The sequence below is a fragment of the Orcinus orca genome, chromosome 11 (assembly GCF_937001465.1).
Source record: "Orcinus orca chromosome 11, mOrcOrc1.1, whole genome shotgun sequence".
Lineage (NCBI taxonomy): Eukaryota > Metazoa > Chordata > Mammalia > Artiodactyla > Delphinidae > Orcinus > Orcinus orca.
The window spans coordinates 45,868,545-45,895,385 of record NC_064569.1 but is presented as its reverse complement, the minus strand read 5'-3'; the positions used below and the strand labels follow the sequence as shown (position 1 = coordinate 45,895,385).

The window sequence follows — 26,841 nt, the reverse complement described above, 5'->3', positions numbered from 1 at the left end:
ATGTAAACTGAAGACTAATGTGGAATTATGACAAGAAAAGGAATACGTTTAAATAAGTCATCCTTGAATAAAATGTTCAAACGCACAACAGTGTCCTTGGGGAAAAAGTACCTTCTACAATAAAACTTACCTCAGAGCAAGCCAAGTGCCTGACGTTGGTGAACCAGTCGACATGAGCTCGACAATGATCGAATGCGTGAATGAGCTCATGGGTGACCACTCTGTTCATATGCGCCTGATTACAGATATTATTCTGGCACAAAACAATCTAAGAAGCACCAAAATGAGGAAAGTTCGGTTATTTCTAAGATCTACTTTCACTTCGCAGATTCCATCTTCTCTCTCACCTGAGTGGGCTCAACTGCCTGGAAAGCCTCACCCACTCTATCCACCCAACACCCACCCCTCCATCAAGGCTCGGTCTTCACCATACATTCTCCATGAAGCCTTCCCAATGGCTAACTTCTCCCTTCTCCTCTCTCTGGACTACATAGCACTTAGTTTAAGGACATTTATTCACACACCACCCTCACTGGGTTGACTGTACCAGCCATCTTAGACTCCACAGTCTTGTATTAAGAGTGGACTCTGGAATGAAGCAGGGAGATTCAAATTCTAGCCCCACGCCTTACTAAGTCAGTGACCTTGGGCAAGTTTCTTAAGCTTTCTGTGCCACAGTTTCCTCAACTATAAAAAAGGAGATGACTTAGAGTACCTACCTCTTAGAATTGTGAGAATTAAATGAGAATATGTGTAAAATGTTTCTTATCAAGTTTCTCAATAAGCAATGAATCAACAATGAATGACCACACTGTCCCATCCTACTAGAATTGCCAGGAAAAGTCCTCAGAAAGAGCTTCAGAAAGAAGTACAAAAAGCCAGCAGCACACTGAGCAGGACCCTATAAGAATAATAAAGACGTGAGGGGTCCTAATAATAATAGTCCCCACTTACTGTGTACTTACTGTGTGCCAGACACTGGGACATGTATTTTATATACATTCATTCAACATTCATTTATTCAACTAATATTTATCAAGACCTACTAGAGATTTATAATCTAGTAATGGAGATAGAAATTAATCACATATTCACCAAAATGTTTAAACACATGCAGTGACAGTTGTCATGAAGAAAAACCCAGGTTGTCATGAGTACATACAATGAGAGTGCCTGACCTGGTCTGCAGGGTTGGGAAAGGCTTTTCTGCAGAAGGAATGTTTAAACTGGGATCTAATGGATGAACAGGAGTTAAATTCGAGGAGAGGGGAAGGGAGCATTCCAGACAGAGAACAACATAGGCAAAAGGTAGGGGGAGGGTTGAAGGAAAAGAATGTTGGAGAAGCTGACGGCGGCAGGCCTGTATTACGAAGCACAGAGTTGGAGGCGGTAGGCATGAGATAGGGCTGGTGAGGTCGGCAGGGGCCAAATCACTCTTTATCCTGACAACAGTGGGAAGTCACTGAAAGGGAGTAGTGAAACGGGGGGTGTTTTATTTTGTTTTTATCCTCTTGACCACAGTTGGAAAAATAAAAGATGATCAAAACTGGATGCACAGAGACTAGCTGAAGGCGAATGAAGTATTCTAGGCAAGAGATAATAGTCCCAGAGCTAGGATGGTGGGGGCCTAAAAAGGTATTTAGGAGGGAGACTGGACAAAATTCTGTGTTGGACAGAATATGGGAAGAGAATCAGAGGTATCAAGGATGATCCCTAAATTTCTGGCATGGGTAATAGGACGGATGGTGGTACCGTTCACCAAGATATGCAAAACTAAAAGACCAGGATGGGTGGGGATGGAGGATCGTAAAAATCAATTTGAACTTGGACATGGCACGTCTGAGGTGCCTTTAGGACACCCAAGTGTAGGTGTTCAGTGAACACCTGGCAATATGGATGTGGAGTTCAAGAGAAAGCTCTGACCCAGCAAAGTAAATGAGATCCCCTCGGTAGAATGCAGAGTAGAAAAGAAGGGGCTCTAACACCAAGGATTAAGGGACTTCATTTAAGGGCTGGTAGAGGAAGCTAAGTTAGCAAAGGAGCAACCACAAGAGTGTGGCAGACTGGAAACCATGGCAAGAAAGTGGCATTAGCTGTTAACGTCAAGTGTGTGCATGTGATAGGACCTCCACTCTAGCCAGATACCTTGGAATAACTCTTGCCCACGAGCACTGGGAGAGAAGGTGAAGAACATTCACAGCAGCATTGTTTATAATAATAATAAAGTGGGAAACAATCGATACTCGATAGGGTGAACGCTAGTACAGACATATAATGGAATAATATACAACACAAACTAAATTAACCAGAGGTGCACACAACAACACAGAAGAATCTCACGATGTTGAACGAAAGAATTAAGTTACAAAGACTGTATGATTTCATAAAATGACAAAGTATTACACATGACCCCAAGTATAAAGCTTAAAAGGAGGAAACTAAACACATTGTTGGACTGTACACATAGATGGCAAAACCATTCAGACAAGCAGGGAATGGTTATCACGGAAGTCAGAATAAGGAAGGGAGGGGGTTGTAACCCAAGAGGGGCACACAGGCTTCTGAAGTCCTGGCAGTGTTTTATTTCTCAAATCTGGGTGGTAGTTATATAGATGTTCATTTTACTATTATGACTGAAAGTGTACATACAGGTATTTTACTCTTCTATATGAATGAGATACTTCACAACAAAAATTTTAATTAAAAAAAAAAAAAGAGTGCCCAACTGTGTATAACACTGCTGAGGAATAAGATGAAGATTCAAAACGTGCACTCTAACACCCAAAGAGGATGAACTTACCAAGACCCATCTTGGGAGCTACAGGTGTTGGCAATTATCAATTTACAAATGAGGAAACTGAGAATAAAACGAATAACTTGCCCAAGCCCCACAGCTAATAAGCAGGGGAACTAGGATTTGAACTCAAAGTCTATGTGACTCCAAAACTCAGACACCTCACCCCTCTGCTATGTTGCTCTTTCCCATGATTACCATGAAACAGCTATAAATAACTCAAATACATATAAGATTCCCTAGCAGGAAACAATTAAATGTACTTCAATGTGTCATATATTCATGATGGAAACAGTGACTTACAACACTTTTATCTACCCTCATATCACATGACACATCCATCTACCACCTCAAGACTGTCAAAACCCCCCATTGACTTAAAACTTATAACATTTATTGACTTAAGTGCTCTGCTTACTATGATAAGTAGTTTACAAGAGAAATTGCATTTAATTCTCATAACCATTCTATAAGATAAATACAATCATTACCCATATTTTACAGGTGAGAAAACTCACTCTCCTCATCAAAAATTCTCAAAGACCTATCACTTCTCATCGTGTAAAGGTGAAACTCTATCTTGGCATTCAAAGCCTCCCACCATATAGCCTATCTTTCTTTCCAATCCTATTTCTCCTCATTCCCCATGCATTCCTGCCCTCCAGCTGAACTAGACAACATGCCATTCCCCAAATACACCTTGTGCTTTCTCAACACGTCACCTTTGCTCGTGCTCCCCCTGCTTTTGGCAACAGTCTTTGTCTTCTTTGCCCCTGAAGAGCCTTTACATCCTCTAGCTGAATCTGCTGGCATCTTTCAATCAATCACATCACTGTCCCACTGTGGTAACCACACCCACCTCAAAGAGTTTAACCCGCCTCAAATTTTATCATTGTCTCTGCGTTCCTGTCTTGTCTCCCCTGTGAGAAGTAAGGACCTTAAGAGTAAGGACCACAGTTAACTCATTTTTTGAATTCTACACAAAGTCTACCAAATGGAATGCCCAGAACATAGAAGGCAATCAGCAAACATCAGGAGAGAGAACTGCAGGAAAGAAGACAGCTTGGTAGACCACCTACCTGAGACACTGAAGCATCAAAACCTCCACTGACATTTCCATTACAGTCTTCACAAGAAAAGTGTCTTTCTTTGTTAACAGCGCTGGAAGGTAAGAATGGATTAAAAAGACAACGTCCAGAAGTAGTGTGCATGGGGCACAGGGGAAACAGCCCTGGGCCCGGAGACCCAGATGACACATCTCTCCATCACTATCACACAGGACACCTTGGGAAAGCAACTCAACACCTTCAGGACTCAGTTCTCTCATCTGTAAATAAGAAAACTGTCTCTGCAAAATCTATCCCAGTTCAAATTCTATGCTATGATTCCATAAAGAATTTGATCAACTCATTAAGACCATATTGGAAAAATGCTGGAGTTTCTGCCCTTGGGCCGGAATGTTAAGAAGTGGACCTCAGAAATCACTTCTTCCGATCTCCTCAAAGTTTAACAACACCTGGAAGGCTTCTACGTGCATAATAAGCTGAGATTTCTTCTCCGTTAAGGAGAATGCTGGGACTGGCATAGTGGAAAAACCAGGTTTGGTGATTACTTACAAGTAAGATTTTAAGTATCGTCTTTACTAAATACCTGAGGTGAATAGTAGAGCCAGAGATGTGGAGTTAGGGCTGAAGAGGTCCAGAGAGAACACGGCCTGCCTGGGGAGAGTGCAGCCAACCACCACCACCCACCATATGGAAAGGGCTTTGTGGCCTGAAGTGAAATATCTCAAGTACTTCCAGTTTGGGTGGGGATTTTTTGTTTCCAGCAGCCAGAATATAGAGCAGCACTTCAAAAAGATTCACTTACCAGCCCGAATGCTTCATGGCATCAAGCAGCAGTTTAACATATGGATCTAGAAAGATATTGATTCAGTTACATATGGTAATTGGAAAAAAAGAGCACCAATTAAATGATCCAAATAGCAGTGTAAGATATTATCAAACAAAACCTCACAAATCTTAGCAAAGTAATACCATCTTAAAAATGATAAAAAATGAATATGAAAAGATAAGCTTAAATTAACATAAAAGCAAGACTTTAATGAAATGAAACACTGATAGAAATACCAAAATGGGTAGTACCAAACATCTTAGATAACATCAAATATGCTTTTCAGTTAAATGATCGAACACAATGTATTAAAATATATACCAAGGGGCTTCCCTGGTGACGCAGTGGTTGAGAATCCACCTGCCAATGCAGGGGACACGGGTTCGAGCCCTGGTCCGGGAAGATCCCACATGACGCGGAGCATCTAAGCCTGTGCGCCACAACTACGGAGCCTGTGCTCTAGAGCCCGAGAGACACAACTACTGAGCCGCATGCCACAACTACTGAAGCCCGCACGCCTAGAGCCCGTGCTCTGCGATGAGAAGTCACTGCAATGAGAAGCCCACGCACCGCAACGAAGAGTAGCCCCTGCTTACTGCAACTAGAGAAAGCCTGCATGCAGCAACGAAGACCCAACGCAGCCAAAAATAAATAAATAAAACAAATAAATTTATTTTTTAAATAAATTAATTAAAAAAAAAATACACACACACACACACACACACACACACACACACACACACACCAAAAGACTGAGAAAATTTGGGACCAATATCCATAGAAACAAATAGCAGCATAGTATCCAGGTTAGAGGAAGGCAGTAGGTAGCCCCACTATTGTCTGTCCTGGTCTGTGAATAGTGTCCCATTCTGAGTACCATACTCTAAACAGGACCTGCCAACCGAAGCTGTTCCATGGGAGAAAGTGACTAGAACAGTTCAGGACTACTTTCCACAGGAAGCAAGAAAGGGATCTGTAGATTTGGAAAAGAGAAAAAAGACTTAACTAGGGCCACAGTAGCTTCAAGTACCTGAAGGGGTGCCGTGTGGGAATAAATTCAGCCAACATTTCTTCAGAGGGCAGCACAAGGACCAAAGGGCAGAAGTTACACAGGGCACATTGCAACTCAGTATGAGAAAGGATTTTTCCAACAATCAAAGCTGTCGATACAAGAGCCCAATAGCCTCAAAGGGCCTCAAAGATAACCTGTTCCAGCAGAGGTCTATAAACACGCTGGTCAACTGATGGCACAGAGGTTTCTGGTCAGTGATGGGGGTTGGAAAGGCCCAGATGACTCCTGAGGCCCCCCCACTTCTAAGAATCTATGAGGGACTTCCCTGGTGGCACAGTGGTTGAGAATCCGCCTACCAATGCAGGGGACACGGGTTCCATCCCTGGTCCGGGAAGATACCACATGCCGCAGAGCAACTAAGCCCGTGCGCCAAAACTACTGAGCTCTGTGCTGCAACTACTGAAGCCTGCGCGCCTAGAACCCATGCTCTACAACAAGAGAAGCCACCACAATGAGCTCAAGCACTGCAACAAAGAGTAGCCCCTACTCGCCACAACTAGAGAATGCCCGCACAAAGCAACGAAGACCCAATGCAGCCAAAAATAAATAAAATTTAAAAAAAAAAAACCTCTATAAAAAAAAGTGGGGGGCGGAGTCAAGACAGCATACTAGGAGGATGCAGAATGCGCGTCTCCTCACAATTAGGGCACCTACCAGGCACCAGTGGGGGACCACAGACACCTAAGGGGATGGGAGGAACCCCCAGCAACTGGGTAGGACGTGGGGCATTGGGGGAGCGAAGGGGGAGGAGAAGCGGAGGCCGGACAAGACTGGCGCCCCTGAGGGGCAGCTAGGGGAGGGCAAGGGATTCCCACGGCCGAAGGGGGAAATTGGGGAACCACTGGGAGGGCAGAGTATCAAAAGGGGGAGTTGCCATGCTTCCCCTGACCACTTGGGCCCCCAGGAACCTGCTGAGATCCCAGGCCTGATCCTCTGCCCACCTAGGCCCCCTCCAGCCACACGGGTCCTGAGGGAGTGGGAGGGAGGGAAGGGGGAGCAAAAGTAAAGGCCGGACCTCCGGGACCAGCACCCAAGAGGGGTGGCTGGGGGAGGGGAGGAGTTCCTACACCCAGCGGGACCCCCCCCAGTTAGGTGTCCAGTGGCGATGGGGGAGACCCTGCGGGAGACGGTGGGGGAGGGGCACGAAGGAATGGAGCCAGTGCCTTCCCTGTCCACTTAGGCACCGGGAGGCCTAATCCTCTGCCATTGGAGCTTCCCTTGTGCCCCGCAGAGCCCAAGGCCCACCCCTCTAACCACACCCAGGGCCCCACCTCTACACTCGGAGACACCCTCTGAGACCCCCTCCAACGCAATGGACCTAAACCCCACCCACACACCCTCACTCAGCGCCCTACCTCCAAACTCCGGAACTCCACACTCCAGAGGCCATCCTTTTGACGTGCTGCCTCTCCCCTTCCGTGGGCAGGTCCTAAGCAGAGGCCCCACACCATGCTCAAACATCACCCCCAACCTGCCTAGGTTCTGCCCCACCCTAAACCCCACCCCTGCCTGAGTTCCGCCCCTGTCTAAGTTTCACCCCCATAGCCAAGGCCTTTTTTTTTTTTTCCACTTTTACATTAGGGTTCTGTGTTACCTTGTTGATTCATTGTTGTTCATTCTTTTATATTTTTATTTTTTTTACTCTTTTATTTTTCTAATTTTATTTTATTCTTTATACTTTGTTATTGTTCTCTCCTTTTGGCTTGTTCACCCCCCCCCTTTTTTTTTCTTTTTTCTCTTGTGGTTTTATTTTACCCTGTTGCAGTTGTTTCAATTATAGTTTTATTTTTCCTAATATATTTTTTTATCTTTCTAATTTTATTTTGTTTTTTATTCTTTGATATTGTACTGTTCCTTTTTTCTTTCTTTCTTCCTTTTTTTTTTCTTTTCTTAATGCACCACAAAGCTTGTGGGGTCTTGGATCCCAGGCGGGAGATCGGGCCAAGCTCCTGTGGTGGGAGCACTGAGTCCAAACCGCTGGACTAACAGAGAACCTCAGACCCCAGGGAATATCAACCAGAGTGAGGCCTCCTGGAGGTCCTCATCTCAGCACCAAGACCCAGCTCTATCCAACTGCCTGCAAACTCCAGTGCTGGAGGCCTGAGGCCAAACAACCAGTAAGACAAGAAGACAGCACCACCCATTAAAAAAAAAAAAAATGCAACGACAAAAAAATGTTACAGAGGAAGGAGCAAGATAAAAAACCTACAAGACCAAATAAAGGAAGATAAAATAGACAAACTACCTGAAAAAGAATTCAGAGTAATGAGAGTAACGATGATCCAAAATCTTGGAAACAGAATGGAGAAAACACAAGTAACATTTAACAAGGATCTAGAAGAACTAAAGAGCAAACAAACAGTGATGAGCAACACAATTACTGAAATTAAAAATACTCTGGAAGGAATCAATAACAGAATAACTGAGGCAGAAGAACAGATAAGTGAGCTGGAAGATACAATGGTGGAAATAACTGCCAGGGAGCAGAATAAAGAAAAAAGAATGAAAAGAATTGAGGACAGTCTCAGAGAGCTCTGGGACAACACTAAACACACCAACATTCGAATTATAGGGCTCCCAGAAGAAGAAGAGAACAAGAAAGGGTCTGAGAAAATATTTGAAGAGATTATAGTTGAAAACTTCCCTAACATGGGAAACGTAATAGTCAGTCAAGTCCAGGAAGTGCAGAGAGTACCATACAGGATCAACCCAAAGAGAAACACACTGAGACACATATTAATCAAACTATCAAAAATTAAATACAAAGAAAAAATATTAAAAGCAGCAAGGGAAAAGCAACAAATAACATACAAGGGAATCCCCATAAGGTTAACAGCTGATTTTTCAGCAGAAACTCTGCAAGCCACAGGGGAGTGGCAGGACATATTTAAAGTGCTGAAAGGGAAAACCCTACAAACAGGATTACTCTACCCAGCAAGCAACTCATTCAGATTCAATGGAGAAATTAAAACCTTTACAGATAAGCAAAAGTTAAGAGAATTCAGCACCACCAAACCAGCTAAAAATGCTAAAGGAACTTCTCTAGGCAGGAAACACAAGAGAAGGAAAAGACCTACAAAAACAAACCCAAAACAATTAAGAAAATGTTAATAGGAACATACATATCGATAATTACATTAAATGTAAATGCTTAAATGCCCCAACCAAAAGACACAGACTGGCTGAATGGATACAAAAAAAGACCTGTACATATGCTGTCTACAAGAGACCCACTTCAGACCTAGGGACACATACAGACTGAAGGTGAGGGGATAGAAAAAGATATTCCATGCAAATGGAAATCAAAAGAAAGCTGGAGTAGCAATATTCATATGAGATAAAATAGCCTTTAAAATAAAGACTATTACAAGAGACAAGGAAGGACACTACATAATGATCAAAGGGATCAATCCAAGAAGATAAAAGAATTATAAATATATATGCACCCAACATAGGAGCACCTCAATACATAAGCCAACTGCTAACAGCTATAAAAGAGGAAATCGACAGTAATACAATAATAGTGGGGGACTTTAACACCTCACTTACACCAATGGACAGATCATCCAAACAGAATATTAATAAGGAAACACAAGCTTTAAATGACACAACAGACCAGATAGATTTAATTGATATTTATAGGACATTCCATCCAAAAAGAGCAGATTACACTTTCTTCTCAAGTGCACACAGAACATTCTCCAGGATAGATCACATCTTGGGTCACAAATCAAGCCTTGGTAAATTTAAGAAAACTGAAATCATATCAAGCATCTTTTCCGACCACGGTGCTATGAAATTAGAAATCAACAATTACAGGGAAAAAAACGTAAAAAACACAAACACATGGAGGCTAAACACTACGTTACTAAATAACCAAGAGATCACCGAAGAAATCAAAGAGGAAATCAAAAAATACCTAGAGACAAATTACAACGAAAACACGGTGATCCAAAACCTATGGAATGCAGCAAAAGCAGTTCTAAGAGGGAAGTTTATAGCAATACAAACCTACCTCAAGAAACAAGAAAAATCTCAAATAAACAATCTAAACTTACACCTAAAGCAATTAGAGAAAGAACAACAACCAAAAAAACACCAAAGTTAGCAGAAGGAAATAAATCATAAAGATCAGCTCAGAAATAAATGAAAAAGAAATGAAGGAAACAATAGCAAAGATCAATAAAACTAAAAGCTGGCTCTTTGAGAAGATAAACAAAATTGATAAACCATCAGCCAGACTCATCAAGAAAAAAAGGGAGAAGACTCAAATCAACAGAATTAGAAATGAAAAAGGAGAAGTAAAAACTGACACTGCAGAAATACAAAGGATCATGAGAGATTACTACAAGCAACTATATGCCAATAAAATGGACAACCTGGAAGAAATGGACAAATTCTTAGAAGAGCACAATCTTCTGAGACTGAACCAGGAAGAAATAGAAAATATAAACAGACCAATCACAAGCACCGAAATTGAAACTGTGATTAAAAATCTTCCAACAAACAAAAGCCCAGGACCAGATGGCTTCACTGGCAAATTCTATCAAACATTTAGACAAGAGCTAGCACCTAATCCTTCTCAAACTCTTCCAAAATATAGCAGAGGGAGGAACACTCCCAAACTCATTCTACGAGGCCACCACCACCCTGATACCAAAACCAGACAAAGATGTCACAAAAAAGAAAACTACAGGCCAATATCTCTGAAGTACTTAGATGCAAAAGTCCTCAACAAAATACTAGCAAACAGAATCCAACAGCACATTAAAAGGATCATACACCATGATCAAGTGGGGTTTATCCCAGGAATGCAAGGATTCTTCAATATATGCAAATCAATCAATGTGATACACCATACTAACAAACTGAAGGATAAAAACCATATGATAATCTCAATAGATGCAAAAAAAGCTTTCGACAAGATTGAACACCCATTTATGATAAAAACTCTCCAGAAAGTAGGCATAGCAGGAACCTATGTCAACATAATAAAGGCTATATGACAAACCCAGCCAACAACGTTCTCAATGGTGAAACACTGAAACCATTTCCTCTAAGATCAGGAACAAGACAAGGTTGCCCACTCTCACCACTATTATTCAACATAGTTTTAGAAGTTTTAGCCACAGCAGTCAGCGAAGAAAAAGAAATAAAACGAAGCCAAATCAGAAAAGAAGTCATCTGTTTGCAGATGACATGATACTATACCTAGAGAATCCTAAAGATGCTACCAGAAAACTACTAGACCTAATCAACGAATCTGGTAAAGTAACGGTACAAAATTAATGGACAGAAATCTCTTGCATTCCTATACACTAATGATGAGAAATCTGAATAAGAAATTAAGGAAACACTCCCATTTACCACTGCAACAAAAAGAATAAAATACTTAGGAATAAACCTACCTAAGGAGACAAAAGACCTGTATGCAGAAAACGATAAGACACTGATGAAAGAAATTAAAGACGATACAAACAGATGGAGAGATATACTATGTTCTTGGATTGGAAGAATCAACATTGTGAAGATGACTATACTACCCAAAGCAATCTACAGATTCAATGCAATCCCTATCAAACTACCAATGGCATTTTTCACAGAACTAGAACGAAAAAAATACACAATTTGTATAGAAACACAAAAGACCCCGAATAGCCAAAGCAATCTTGAGAAAGAAAAACAGCTGGAGGAATCAGGCTCCCTGACTTCAGACTATATTACAAAGCTACATTAATCAAGACAGTATGGTACTGGCACAAAACCAGAAATATAGATCAAAGGAACAGGATAGAAAGCTCAGAGATAAACCCACGCACATATGGTCACCTTATCTTTGATAAAGGAGGCAAGAATATACAATGGAGAAAAGACAGCCTCTTCAATAAGTGATGCTGGGAAAACTAGACAGCTACATGTAAAAGAATGATATTAGAACACTTCCTAACACCATACACAAAAATAAACTCAAAATGGATTAAAGACCTAAATGTAAGGCCAGACACTATCAAACTCTTAGAGAAAAACATAAGCAGAACACTCCATGACATAAATCACATTAAGATCCTTTTTGACCCACCTCCTAGAGAAATGGAAATAAAAACAAAAATAGGGGCTTCCGGGGCTTCCCTGGTGGTGCAGTGGTTGAGAATCTGCCTGCCGATGCAGGGGACACGGGTTCGTGCCCTGGTCCAGTAAGATCCCACATGCCGCGGAGCGGCTGGGCCCGTGAGCCGTGGCCGCTGAGCCTGCGCGTCCGGAGCGTGTGCTCCGCAACGGGAGAGGCCACAACAGTGAGAGGCCCAAGTACAGCAAAAAAAAAAAAAAATAGGGGCTTCCTTGGTGGCGCAGTGGTTGAGAATCTGCCTGCTAATGCAGGGGACAGGGGTTCGAGCCCTGGTCTGGGAGGATCCCACATGCCGTGGAACAGTTAGGCCCGCGAGACACAACTACTGAGCCTGCGCATCCGGAGCCTATGCCCCACAACAAGAGAGGCCGCGACAGTGAGAGGCCCACGCACCGCGCTCGCCACAACCGGAGAAAGCCCTCGCACAGAAACGGAGACCCAACACAGCCAAAACTAAATAAATTAATAAACTCCTACCCCCAACATCTTCTTTAAAAAAATAATAATAAATAAATAAACAAATGGGACCTAATGAAACTTAAAAGCTTTTGCACAGCAAAGGAAACCATAAACAAGACGAAAAGACAACCCTCAGAATGGGAGAAAATATTTGCAAATGAAGAAATGGACAAAGGATTAATCTCCAAAATACACAAGCAGCTCATGCAGCTCAATATCAAAAAACGAACAACCCAACCCAAAAATGGGCAGAAGACCTAAATAGACATTTCTGCAAAGAAGATATACAGATTGCCAACAAACACTTGAAAGGACACTCAACATCACTAATCATTAGAGAAATGCAAATCAAAACTACAATGAGGTTATCACTTCACACTGGTCAGAATGGCATCATCAAAAAATCTACAAACAATAAATGGTGGAGGAGGTGTGGAGAAAAGGCAACCCTCTTGCACTGTTGGTGTGAATGTAAATTGATACAGCCACTATGGAGAACAGTATGGAGGTTCCTTAAAAAACTAAAAATAGAACTACCATATGACCCAGCAATCCCACTACTGGGCATATACCCTGAGAAAACCATAATTCAAAAAGAGTCATGTACCAAAATGTTCATTGCAGCACTATTTACAACAGCCAGGACATGGAACCAACCTAAGTGTCCATCGACAGATGAATGGATAAAGCAGATGTGGCACATATATACAATGGAATATTACTCTGCCATAAAAAGAAATGAGGGCTTCCCTGGTGGCGCAGTGGTTGACAGTCGGCCTGCCGATGCAGGGGACACGGGTTCGTGCCCCGGTCCGGGAAGATCCCACATGCCGCAGAGCGGCTGGGCCCGTGAGCCATGGCCGCTGAGCCTGCGCATCCGGAGCCTGTGCTCCGCAACAGGAGACGCCACAGCAGTGAGGGGCCCGCGTACCGCAAAAAAAAAAGAAAAAAAAGAAATGAAACTGAGTTATTTGTAGTGAGGTGGATGGACCTAGAGTCTGTCATACAGAGTAAAGTTAGTCAGAAGGAGAAAAACAAGTACCGTATGCTAACACATACATATGGAATCTAAAAAAAAAAAAAAGTGGAACCTAGGAGTAGGACAGGAATAAAGACACAGACGTAGAGAATGGACTTGAGGACATGGGGAGGGGGAAGGGTAAGCTGGGATATAGTGAGAGAGTAGCATTGACATATATACACTACCAAACGTGAAATAGATAGCTAGCGGGAAGCAGCTGCGTAGCACAGGGAGATCAGCTCAGTGCTTTGCAACCACCTAGAGGAGTGGGATAAGGAGGGTGGGAGGGAGACACAAGACGGAGGGGATATGGGGATATACATATGCATATAGCTGATTCACTTTGTTATACAGCAGAAACTAACACAACACTGTAAAGCAATTAAAATCCAATAAAGATGCTTAAAAAAAAAGCAAGAAGAGAAAAATACAAATAAAAGTTGTTATTTATAAAAAAAAAGAATCTATGTGCCTGCTAAATTACAGCAAAGTATTATGAACCCAAGTGCCTCTAATATCAACTTTTCGCATAGATGTCCTGTCTGAGAGTATAAATGCACAGCAAATTACGTGACATAAGCAAAAAAAAAGAGAAAAAAATCAAGGTTTTTAAGTGCTGAAAGCAAAAACAGGTGAGTAAAATTAGTGTGGGATGAGAAAGTTAAGTATAGGTTACTGCTTTACTAACCTGACCCCTCTTAAGAGAGTTAACAATAAAACAATTATTATTAATAATAAGTATTATTTAGTGTATATCAGGTATCAGGCACCATACTAAGTGCATTATTATTCAAGCAACTAAGAGTTTTACAAAGTTGAAATGGATTCAAAAGCCTACAGTCCTCTTAAAAAAAAAATTTCTGGGAGCACATTGGTTTGGTACTTCAAAAAGGACCTGCAGTATTTGGAATGGATTTGCTTTGGAGAAAAAGAAAACAAAGGTCGCCCTTGAGGTCTGATTTCTCCCATCACACTCGCCCCAGGGATAGGATTTTACAGCTTTAAGTTGATGCTTTAATACTACCAACAGGTTCTCCCAGCAGCCTTCCCCTTGAAAGGCTGAGGTGGGTTAATTCCTACTGGGTCTCAAGTTCAGCACCTCACCCTCCTCATATCCTGCCTATATCAACTCTTCATCCACTTTTTGGCTCTGCCACTGTAAGAACAGCTACCTTTTCTTTACTCAGCTCCTGATATGCTGGCCCTTTACACTCATAAAATCTATTCCTCACAACAACCCTAAAAGGGGTATTTTTATCCCTCCCCCACTCCCTTTTTTTTTTTCCCTCAGATAAAGATAGAGAGGATCAGAGAGTTAAATCACTCTTCCATACGTAACAAGGGATCAAAATTTGAACCCATGTCTAATTCTGCAGCCTACGTTCTTTCCACTGCATTCCACTTTGAAAGATCTTAAAGGCAGGGTCCCAACTCCTCTCTGTATTTGCCCAAACCAGAACCTAGGAGGCATTCAATACATATTTGCAAAGTAAATACAATGACATCATTTTCTCTACTCCCCCTCCTCCTCCCTTGACTCCCTAGATGCAGGTAATCTCAAGAAGGCTGGAAAATAATTGGGTGGTTGACTTTTGAAGTGTGACTGGCCAGCTATTAAACAGTAACCTTACTTTGGAACAATAAGTTTAAGTCTTTGATTTTCTAAATGTATCTAAAGTAAACTTTAGATGGCAATGTAAAAAAGTTAAGAAATCTCTAGTGCAATGTCCCTGGGATTAGAGAAAAATTGGTCAGCAGATGGTGTCCCTATTTAACCCACAACAGTGGTTCTTAACCTTTTTGGGATCGTGGGTCTCTCTGAGAATATCATGGAGCTATGAACTCTCTCCCCAGAAAAATGCACTTAGGGGCATACACATACGGTTTCGTAGTCCATGTCAGGAATTTCTACACTCTGACGTCCACCCATGTATGAAGGTTAAGAACCCTTTCCATCAAAGGGTAGGATTGCAAAACTTGTTTTTAACAGGAGGGAAGAGGGCAGGGCACAACCCTTAAAGAATGACAGAGCTGTTGTGGACACGACATAAACTGGTTAAAACCTGGTTAGAACCGATTAGGCCCAAGATGGAAGAAGATTCAACTTCCAGTAGATCTTGAGCCTCATTATACGCTCATTGTAATACATTAGCGTATGCTACATAACACACCCACGGGCACCATGACTGTTCCAAGGCTAACTATAAAAGACCGAAAAGTGGGCAGTGGCCCAAATCCTGGAAATCCCCACCCCTTCTCCAAAATAGTTGGAATAATCCTCCCACTCATTAGCCTATGAAATTACCCAGCCCATAAAAACTAACCACCCATATTTCCTGGCTGCTCTCACCTTTTGAGACAGACTGTATTCTGTCTATGGAATGTGTATCTCCCAGGGCCTCTCCCCTTCTGAGATGGCCCACACTCTATGGAGTGTGTGTCTCTCTCTCAACAAATCTACTTCTTACCTATCACTTTGCCTCTCGCCGAATTGCTTCTGCAGTGAGACATAAAGAACCTGAGCTTCATTAAGTCCTGAGACCAGGAGAGCAATTTCAATTAAAAGGCAGTGGGTTGGAGTCCCAGCCTGCGGGTTCAAGTCCCAAGCTGAGTTTTGGCGGGGTTCAAATCCCATCTGAGTTGTGCAGTTTCAGCAGGTATGCCTTAATTAACATGGTTCTTTAAAACTCTGCTTCACCTGGACTCTCAATTCCTCATATTACTGCATAATTTACCTAAAATATCAAAGGATCTGTCAGACCAGTGCGCGTGACGGAAAGGGCAAACTCCTAACCCAACTCCTCAATCACGCCGCAAGCAAAAGTAGTGCTGAAAGGGGCCTCCGCGCTTCCTCTGATGGAAACTGAGGCTCAGACCCCCACACCCGCCCTCACAAAAATCTGCCTTTAACTCTGCACTTGGTGCCTGAACCCCGCCCCCGACCTGGGCTGAACCCGGAGCTCCCTAGCGGAGCGGCACCAAGGCCCCTCCCTGCCCGCCGGCTCTCAGACACCCCCCACCGCACCCTCCGCAGACGCCCAGCCCCCAGGCTCACGGCTCCTACTTGTCTCCAAAGTCTGCAAGAGCATAAGCTGGCACTTCTGGTTGTTGGTGAAGAAGCTGGAGAGGAACCCTTGCTGTGGCTTCCCCTGAGCCAACCGCTCCGGGAAGACCTGGCACCCGACGTGTTGCTGCTGCAGCTGCTCCCCCGCAGCGGGGCCCGGGCCGCGTTCATCCGGAGCTCCTGCCATGCCGCCCACGGACTTTGCAGCTGCTTCCGCCCGCCTCAGGCGGCCCGAGGGGAGACAGGGAAAGGCAACCTCCCTCCCGCCTACCCACAGCCCAGGCCCTCCCTCCGCCGAGCCGACCTGGCGCCAGCCGGGCGACGGCCGCAGGGGTCCACAAGCCCGGAGACCGAAGGAGCGCTGGGCCACAGGCGCCGGGAGGGAAGACGGTAACGGGGCGGGGCGACGGCTGCTAGGCGGGCAAGGGGCGGGGCCAAGCGCCTGCTGGCTGAGCTGGGGTTAGAGAGTACCCTCGCAGGCTACAACCCGCCTGATGTGGGCTCGGCCTTCGCCGCTCAGCGTGCTTGTGCCGTCCCCATAAGCCTTGTTCCGCAGCCCTGCTTACTCGTGCACACTCTGTCCTTACCTCCTGACCAGTACTGGCCATTAAATACCCTTCTCCCTCTGAAGGTTTCTGCCATCTTCGCACTCCCTGCTTTGTCCACCAGCAGGCTAATTGCAGCCTCTGGTCCACCTCTCTCTCTTGACGCCCCAAGCCATATTAAAAGCCCTGTTTTTCAGAAACGTTTGAAAGCTGCAATTATAATGAATGGTCGCGTCAAAACCCTCAAAATATAAGACCCAACTACTTTTTTTCTGCCTCTTCTAGGCCCATTCGCCCACCCTACTCTTTTGCCACTGCAAATAACTCTCTGATAATTGATGAAATAAAATTCATATTTTATGGCAAGGCAAGAAAAATTTAAACAAAATTTTTCTCTGCCAGTTTGGGCCTCCTCCCTCCCCCTTAGAGTATATTGTGCATCTGCATTAACCAGACCTCCTTAGAAGATATTCCTTCTTAATCTTGTATAGGGTCAGGATGACCCACTACTCCATAACTCCTTGGGAGATAACCTTCCTTCTGTCAATAATTCATTTGACGTATAATACTTTGTCTCAAAAACTTCTTTAACTGTGCTGTGATTTCTAGTGGGTGAAACAGTGCTCAGAGCTTTCTGAAAGACTGTCTCCCAGGTTATAATCCTCAGATTCGCTCAAATAAAATTTTCCATTTCTTTCTTAGATCGACTATTAATTTTTTCATCAACATAACAAAATACAACCTTTTTACTTATAACTCCAAGCCTTAACTCATATTTCCATCTTTAAGCCCCCATCCTCAGTCCTTATGATCCAGGTCCTGATCAAATCTTCCTAATCCACAGGGCCTTCCCAGATACCTTAATCAAAATTAATCTCTCCTGATCTCCCAATGTACAAAGTACTTCATACCTATTATGGCTTCATCACTGCCTGACAGGTTTTAACTAATTTGTGTTTCTCTTTTCCCAGTAAATTTACTCAGTTCAACTCACACATTTATTCAGTACCTGCTATGATGGGCCAGGCATGGCAGCAGAAACAGGATAAGAGAACTTCTAAGGTTGAGAGGAGCATATGATTTATGTAAGAAATGTATCTAATTCATAAAGGTTCAAGAGACATTGAGGATTATGAACAGTACCTATGTGTCATAGGCGCTCAATAAGTATCTAAATTGAGTGAGATGCTAGGATTACTCATTTGAAAAATAATATTATGAACACCTTCTATGTACATAGACTACTAAAGCTGTAACAAAAAAAAGCTACTTTTTATTGAGCTCACCTGCAATACATTATTTCTAATCCCTACCACAACCCTGCAATATAAATATTGTTATCACTATATTTTTCAGATAAAGAAAGTGGGCTCAGCGAAACTGAATAATCCAGGACCACACAACTAGCTCTTAATCTAGTTAGAGGACTAAAATATACACATATGGAAAACTAGACCATTTCAAGTTAGTGTAATTAGTCTGGAATTCTCAGGGAAGGCTAGATAGAAAAGATGGGGCCTGAAATGGACCACAGACTGTAAACATTTGAAATACTATTCAGCTATATGAATAAGCAAAAAAATGCAAATTAAAAGCTCTCATTTCCCCGCACCAAATTAGCAAACATTTTTTCAATGTTCATTGCTGAAAGCAACAGAGAGAAAACTAGAAAATTGTACACCAAGATATGATCAGTAGTTGTCTAGGTATCAGAATATTTTTATTATTTTTCCAAATTTTCCTAATGTTCTACAATAAGCATGTATTACCTTTATAATCAGAAAGGTATACTTTAAAAAAATTGAGTAGCCTTTGGATGGCATATATGTTAACTTCATCCATTTATACTATAAAGACATAGGAGTGGAATGGGACGGCATTAGGGGAGAGAGAGGGAAGTGCAAATACAAATTACTAAGGTAAAAAGAGAAAAATAATCACCACAAAGAAATGAGAACATGGGCAAAGACTTAGCTATAAGGATTTTCATTTCTCCATTGCAGTACTAATTAAGAACAAAAAGGATAGAAACTGTTTTAACAAAAAGTGCAATGGAAAACATACAACCATGTTGTTTTTTAAATGAAATATGTTCATAAAAGCTTTTTAGGTTACAAAATAGCATGTACAAGCTGGAAATTTATTATATGCACAGAGAGGGTCTGGAAGACTGCTGCAAAGTGTTTTTAGTGGTTGTTTCTGGGTGGATATGTAACCGAGCAGGACCCTATGGGGCCTTCCCAGGACGGACCCCCTCCCCCATATCCTCGCTGTAGCTCCTCTGAAATACCTAGATAATAGTATCTGATGCACACTTCCTGAGTTACAGATGCTAAAACCACCACCAATGGAAGAAATTACTTGATGATGATGAGCCCCCAGACCCTATAGGCCCCTAAGGATTGATAATGTTAACCGCCCTATTAGCTCAACATCAACCAGAGAATTGTGCAGGACCTGATCACATACCCTGCAACCAGTCTCCCTCACCTGGCTTTTAAAAATGCTTTGCAGAAACCCTTCCGGGAGTTCAGGGTATTTTGAGCAGGAGCTCTGTCCCTTCTCCTTGCTGGGCCCTGCAACATACCTTTCTCTGCTCCAAACTCCCACGTTTTGGTTTGGGCTCACTGTGCATCAGGCACATGAGAGAAAGATGAAATTTGGGAGTTTTGTTTTGTTTGCACCTGTGCTTGCCTTCATTCTCTAAAGCAAAAATAGTTGTTTTATAGTAAGTTGTTTGAAGCTGCTTAAATAAATCACAGCAACAAATGAAGTTGCATATAACTTTAAAGTGCTTTCTAGCTTTGTTTTTTCTCAACTAATAAATCCACTTCTCCAGGGCCGCCAAAACTTGGGGGACATTATAGCCTTTCCTTAGTGATCCAGTCATTTTGAATACAGGGAAAGAACAAAACAATCTCCACCACTCTCCGCGGGAACACGCCACACTCGGCCCGGTAATCGCACACCGCTGGGAAACGCAACCCACCAACAAACACACCTACTTCCAGCAGGAGTCAGCCCTCCGAACCCGGAAGTGAATGGGAGAAGGCACGCAGCATTCTGGGAAGATTTAAAGGAGCCGGGTTGGTGTGGCTGGCTGTTACCGGGGCAACCAGAGGGGCTTGGCGGTTATCCGCGGTTTGGCGCCGTTAGCTGGACAGTCTGAGACGCTCAGAGGCCATGTGGGATGAGCGAAGAGGGAAGAAGGGCCCTTTCAGGAGACAGTTGTCCTGTCAGGTTATCTAGTCGTGCCCTAGGCGGGAGCGCCACCTCTGAGAATCTGGGTCACGACCCCCTTCTTCTTTCAGCCTTTTGGCCAAATGAAGTAGCCCAGCGGCTCCTGACTGTCATTTCTTTACTTTACTTTTCTGCCTCCTCTCAGAAAATGTAAGTTAAGAATTTCTGATTAACACTGTAATGTGTTCTAATATCAACGTAAAATTCTTGTTTAAGGACATTTTATGGGGCCACAAATTGAGAACTTAAAATTCACACTCAAATTGTAGACTGCCCCTTGAGATATGGTAAGGGCATAAGGATTTTAGATGAAGAAATTTTGGGGAAATTACTTTCCCCAAAAGGAATTTTTGAATTCCGTTAGGGAAATAATGTGAATATTTTTTTCCATGTAATGAACAGAAAATAGAGTGTGTGGGATTAATCACTTGTAACAGTGATCACAGTGTAATTCTGGCCACAAAGGGACATTAATTACCACCCTCCTCCCTCTCCATGCTAAACTCCCCCATTTATGTTCCAGCTAACTTTTAATTTCTGCAGTACTATGCTTTTTCAAGTCTGCTCCTTTTGCAAATGGTAAAAATGCTCTTCCTTGCCTTAATTTTCTTTGTTCAAATCCTCATTTAGGTATTATGTCCTTTACAGTCCTTCCCTGGGACTTTTGTCCACCTCCCATTCAAGATAGAATATGCTCTTCTTTATGAACATTTGCATATTTATCATAGTAATTATGATTCATTTAGTGACATCTGTTCTTCCAACTTTGGAGACCTCCTTGTGGGCAGGGCATATTTTATATTTATCTCAATTGCATTGAGGCTCGGCTCATTTGGTTCTCCACAGATATTTGTTGGATAAACGTAAACTACCTTTGTTAACTAGTCTAAAGGAATGTGAACTAAAATGAAATAAAGAAGGGTAACCACTGAAATAAATTAATTAATTAATTAAATTGAAGACTTTTTTTTTGGCTGTGCGGGGTCTTAGTTGCAGCACATGGGATCTTCGTTGCCCCATGCGGGATCTTTAGCTGCGGTATGCGGGATCTAGTTCCCCGACCAGGGATCAAACCCCGCACCCGCTGCATTGGGAGCGCGGTCTTAACTGTGGACCACCAGGGAAGTCCTGAGGATATATATATTTTTTTGGCTTTGTTGGGTCTTTGTTGCTGTGCACAGGCTTTCTCTAGTTATGGAGAGTGGGGGCTACCCTTCGTTGCGGTGTGCGGGCTTCTCATTGTGGTGGCTTCTCTTGTTGTGGAGCATGGGCTCTAGGCGCACGGGCTTCAGTAGTTGTGGCTCACGGGCTCTAGAGCACAGGCTCAGTAGTTGTGGCGCACAGGCTTAGTTGCTCCGTGGCATGTGGGATCTTCCCGGACCAGGGCTCAAACCCGTGTCCCCTGCATTGTCAGGCAGATTCTTAACCACTGAGCCACCAAGGAAGCCCCTGAGGATATTTTTTAAAAGAAGAAAATAAAACTCACCAGTCATCCAGAAGTAACTTAAAATTTTCATATATTACATATGTTATTTTCTCTGCATAAATATTTTTTGCATAGTTGAGTATATTTGGGGAAAACCATTTTAAGTCCTGCTTTTTCACATGTATATGATATAATTCTGTTACTAAAATCTTAGCAACAAAGACAGCATTGAAGACCTTAATGTAAATCATCTGTAATGAGTTGAAGAAACAGGGATGAAGTGGACGCAGCATGTGAAGACAATTCTTTCAAGATGTTTGGCTGTAAAGGAGAAGAAAAAGGTCAGTAGCCGGAGGAGAATGGCAAGTGAAAGAAAAATGTTAGTTTCTCTGTAAGGAGAACAGACAGTGATGTTTGTTAGTATAAGAGAAAAAAACCTGGTAGTTAAAGATACTGCCAAGAAAGAGAATAACTGATTGAATGATTCCATAAAGAAAGAGGAGATGACAGGGAGATCAGTTCGGTGCTTTGTGACCGCCTGGAGGGGTGGGAGAGGGAGGGTGGGAGGGAGGGAGACGCAAGAGGGAAGAGATATGGGAACATACGTATATGTATAACTGATTCACTTTGTTATAAAGCAGAACCTAACACACCATTGTAAAGCAATTATACCCCAATAAAGATGTAAAAAAAAAAAAGAGGAGATGAGATCCATAGATCAGGTACACAAATTAGCTTAGATAGGAGGCAGAACTAGGAAAGAGGATGTCAAGGTGGGTATGGATGTTAGTAATTTTTAAACTATTGAAAATCGGCAAAAGAGTAACAAAAATATGTCAAAAGATATATATAAAAATGGCCAATAAATAGGTATGTTCAGCCACATTAGCTAAAAATATAAATGGCATATTAAATGCCTATTAAATTGGCAAAGATTAAAAAGAAATTAGTATATGCATTGGGCAATTGTTCAGTGAAACAAGCATTGCAGGTGGGGATAGAAATTCGTACATGTCCCCCTTCCCCAGGCATTTTAGAAATATGTATCAAAATCCTTAAAATATATACTTTAACTAAGCAACTATACTTCCAGGATGTTCTCAAAAGGAAATAATCAAAACTGCATACGTGTGTTAAGCTGGGTGGAGTTCATTACAGTTTGTCCACCAAAAAAGATAGGTTAAATATATTACACCCATACTTCTTAGACTTGGATAATATTGTTGCAGATAAGAGAAGTTCACTCATACTAGTTTAAGTAAGAGCATCCGCAGGTTATCTAGGAAGGGAATGTAGAGTTGCAGTCTGACTGACTACCCTGATACGCAGTTAGTGGGATGCTTTGTACCATTTAAAATGATGATGTAGGGCTTCCCTGGTGGCGCAGTGGCTAAGAATCTGTCTGCCAATGCAGGGGACACAGGTTCGAGCCCTAATCCGGGAAGATCCCACATCCGCGGAGCAACTAAGCCCGTGCACCACAACTACTGAGCCTACGCTCTACAGCCTGCGAGCCACAACTACTGAGCCCATGTGCCACAACTACTGAAGCCCTCATGCCTAGAGCCCGTGATCTGCAACAAGAGAAGCCACCGCAATGAGAAGCCCACACACCGCAATGAAGAGCAGCCCCCGCTCACTGCAACTAGAGAAAGCCCACACGCAGCAACGAAGACCCAACACAGCCCCCCAAAATAAATAAATAAATAATTTTTTTAAAAAAGACAATATTTGAGGGCTTCCCTGGTGGCACAGTGGTTGAGAGTCCGCCTGCCGATACAGGGGACACGGGTTCGTGCCCCGGTCTGGGAAGATCCCACATGCCGCGGAGCGGCTAGGCCCGTGAGCCATGGCCACTGAGCCTGCGCGTCCGGAGCCTGTGCTCCGCAATGGGAGAGGCCACAACAGTGAGAGGCCCGCATACCGCAAAAAAAAAAAAAAAAAAATTACTACATGGGAAAACAACAACAACAAAAACAACGCTCACACACACACACATATACCATAATTGAAGTTGAAGCAACAACCCAAGAGAAAATGTTTGCAACATATATGACAAATGTGTATGTCATTAATACACAAAGAGCTCTTACATGTCAATAAAAAGGTTCAACACCCTAACAGGCAAACCTGGTAAAGAACATGAACAAGCAAACAACACACACACACTCTACAAAGCATAGGAGAATATTTTTATTCTTGCTAGTTATGAAATACAAAAATCCCAACAATGAGATGACATGTTTTCATTGGATTAGCAAAGCTACAAAGGTTGGTGTTGGCAGAGAAGTGAAAGAGGGTCCTGTGGGAATATAAGTATGTTCAGCCTTTCTGAGTGCAATCTGGCAACATGTATCAAAATGTTAAATATGTATACTTTGAACCACCAGTGATACTTCTAGGAATGAATTCAGAGGTGATAATCAGGCAAATCAGAAAATAACTTGTTATGATATTAGTTAAAAATTAGAAACAACTTAAAGTTTTATAAGTAAGAGACTAAATATACTTTTGAGTGAAAAGAGCTAGTTACAAAGCATCATGTTCATTGTGATCCTATTTATATAAATAGGTAAGTGCACATAGAAGTAATATTTAACAAAATGTTAGTAATGGAAACTCTGGTGGGATTGCGAGTGACTTTCAAGGTTACGCAAAAGTGAGACGAGCATGAACTCCTATGTATCTCCACTCAGCTTCAGTTGACACCCTTGTTTATAGTCCAACCTACTCCCTCTCCCACCCCAATTTTTGAAGTAAATCCAAAACATTTTATCTGTAAATATTTTAATACAGGGACTTCCCTGGTGGCCTAGCAGCTAGGATTCCAGGCTTTCACTGGTTGGGAACTGAGATCCTGCAAGCCGTGCGGCGCGGCCAAAAATAAATAAATATATATATACATATATATATATATAAATATGTACCTCTAAAAGACAAGGATGCTTTTAAAACATAATCTTTTCTTTTTTTTTTTGGCCGCGCTGTGTATCTTGCAGGATCTTAGTTCCCTGACCAGGGATGGAACCCGGGCCCTTGGCAGTGAAAGCACAGAGCCCTAACCCTAACCCTAACCCAGAGCCCTAAATTCCCTGGACCTCCAGGGAATTCTCTAAAACATAATCTTGATACCATTATCACACTAAAAAGAAAAAATCCTAACAATTTCTTCATAAGATCAATTATATCCAATCAGTGTTCCAATTTTTTATTTTATACATCATTTTACAGTTAGATTGAGATCCAGACATTCCAATCGGTTCACATTTTTCCTAATCTATAGATTCTCCCTCCCTCCTCTTTTTTTTTTTTTCTTGCAATTTATTTGGGGAAGTAACTGGGCTGTTTGAGCTTAGGAGTTTTGAGAGTAGGCCTGACCCTAACATTTACAGACCTGGGACAGTAGTACAAATGGAGCCCGAAATACCATATATCTAAGTATTTAAATGCTATAACTCCAGCTAACAGTTAAATATGTTCTATGATCCTTCCTTGACAAATAAACCCTCTTAGACCTGGAAGGCCAAGTTAGAATTTCGAATTCTCAGACTCCTTAGAGTTCCTCACTGGATTGTGGTTGTACAGGACAGCTGGCCTGTGGCCCACAGGCTGTCCCATTCTCTTTCCACCCCTGGCTCCATCTCCTTCTCAAGGACACCCTGCCCACCCCTCCTGCCCCCACCCCTCCTCCCACCCACATCTCTAAGCTCAATCTACATCTTCTGCAAACAGCTACCCCTGGCTGCACAGTCAAACCTTGGGAAGATGAACTAAAGAAGAGACCCACGCAGGCCCTGAAAGCAGGCGTAGGTTGTATAAAGTGAGAAGTTCAGGTTCTAGGGAGCCAGAACATGGTCTGGAAGGGGCAGTGGCATATCCCCTTGGTCCCGTGGACTTCCTGCCCCATCTGAAAGGACGCAGCTAGAGGAGGGCACGAGTAGGGCCCCTTGCGGGAGTCTAAAGACCATACTTCAATAAAGTTCCCCACAATAAAGCTCTCACATCCCCAGGATGTTATTAAATAAGTTTCTTTGTCCCCTCTGTTGCCTATAAATTGATACTTAGATCTAGGAGCTTGATCAGATTTCAGATTCAATGTTTTTGTCAAGAATATTTTGTGAGTTTTGTGTACACCCATCAGGAGGCACAAAAAATCTGGTTGTCTTTTTAAATGGGTTAAAATAAAGTGCACAAATCTTAACTGTTCAGTTCGTTTTAGCAATTGTGTACATCCATGTAGTTTACTCCCAAAACAAGATATAGAATATTTCCATCACCCCAGAAAGTTACCTCCTGAGTCTTTACAGTCAATTCCCCTCCACCCACAGAGCCAACCACTTTCTCGCTTCCATCCCCATAGACACTTTTGCCTGTTCTTGGACTTTATGCCAATGGAATTATACAGCATATACTCTTTTGTGTCGTTTGTTAACATATTACCTTTTAACTTTATCCATGTTGTTGATATATCAGTTCACTAGTTCATCCTTTTTATTGCTGAGTATTATTTCATTATATGAATGTACCATAATTTATCTTTTCTCCTGTTTATAGATATTAGGGTTGTTTCCAGTGTGGGGCTATTATGAATAAGGCGTCTATGAACATTTTTATACATATTGAGTTATGGGCATTTCATTTTTTCTGGGTAAATACTTAGGAGTGAAAATGATTTTTTAACTTTAAAAAAGACTGCCAAACAGTTCTTAAAAGTGGTTGTACCATTTTACATTTCTGTCAACAATGTATGAGAGTTCCAGTTGCTTCACATCCTCTCCAACATTTGGTGTTGGCAATCTTTTTGGTTTATAGTTGTCTCGCTTTTTATATTGTTAGCAGCTATTGATAATCGTTACCTTGACATATTAATGTATTTGGGTTTACAAAATGGTGTTATTCTATAATTCACTTATTTGCTGAAATGCTTCTATAAGGAGAAAATTTCAAAGACAAAGAAACTTCCCTTCAAATCTATTTGGTTCCCCTGAAATACAGTTCATATAGGAAAGGCAGGATTAACACAATTCTTTCTATTTACCAATTTTCAAAATTATGAGTTGGTTCTCTCACATCTATCAAAGATTGACAGTGAGAGGTCTTTTTTTTTAAGTATCATTTTAGTATCATTATTTACTTATTTAAACTCATGTATTTAAATATTTGATGTGTAAAAAAGATAAGTAAAAAAGAATTAAATATT

The 26,841-nt window shown here is 42.1% G+C and overlaps 1 protein-coding gene and 2 long non-coding RNA genes across 12 annotated transcripts in view; 1 reads left to right on the top strand and 2 right to left on the bottom strand.

The window, feature by feature from the left end:
• ATP23 (ATP23 metallopeptidase and ATP synthase assembly factor homolog) overlaps positions 1–16,872 on the bottom strand; it is a 21,298-nt gene extending 4,426 nt beyond the window's left edge. Inside the window, exons 1-6 of one of the 10 annotated variants that reach the window (XM_049694021.1) lie at positions 16,431–16,568; positions 15,835–16,101; positions 7,115–7,188; positions 4,664–4,709; positions 3,874–3,955; positions 131–268 (exon numbers count right to left, since the gene is read on the bottom strand). In XM_049694021.1, the coding sequence (XP_049549978.1) occupies positions 131–268; positions 3,874–3,955; positions 4,664–4,709; positions 7,115–7,188; positions 15,835–16,001 (507 nt within the window). In that variant the 5' untranslated portion in view covers positions 16,002–16,101; positions 16,431–16,568. Of the gene's footprint in view, positions 1–130; positions 7,091–7,114; positions 7,189–15,834; positions 16,102–16,421 lie in introns of those variants that run through there. The other 9 variants (XM_049694022.1, XM_049694023.1, XM_033440500.2 and 6 more) reach the window with 9 other exon arrangements.
• On the top strand, positions 16,702–26,841 carry LOC117203937 (uncharacterized). The gene is made up of 4 exons (XR_004486908.2): positions 16,702–16,820; positions 19,877–20,365; positions 21,856–21,982; positions 23,056–26,841. It is a non-coding gene; the product is annotated as an uncharacterized LOC117203937 (long non-coding RNA).
• LOC125960401 (uncharacterized) overlaps positions 21,833–26,841 on the bottom strand; it is a 58,182-nt gene continuing 53,173 nt past the window's right edge. The window contains exon 4 of the long non-coding RNA XR_007470001.1: positions 21,833–21,962. This is a non-coding gene — a long non-coding RNA (uncharacterized LOC125960401). The remainder of the gene's footprint in view (positions 21,963–26,841) is intronic.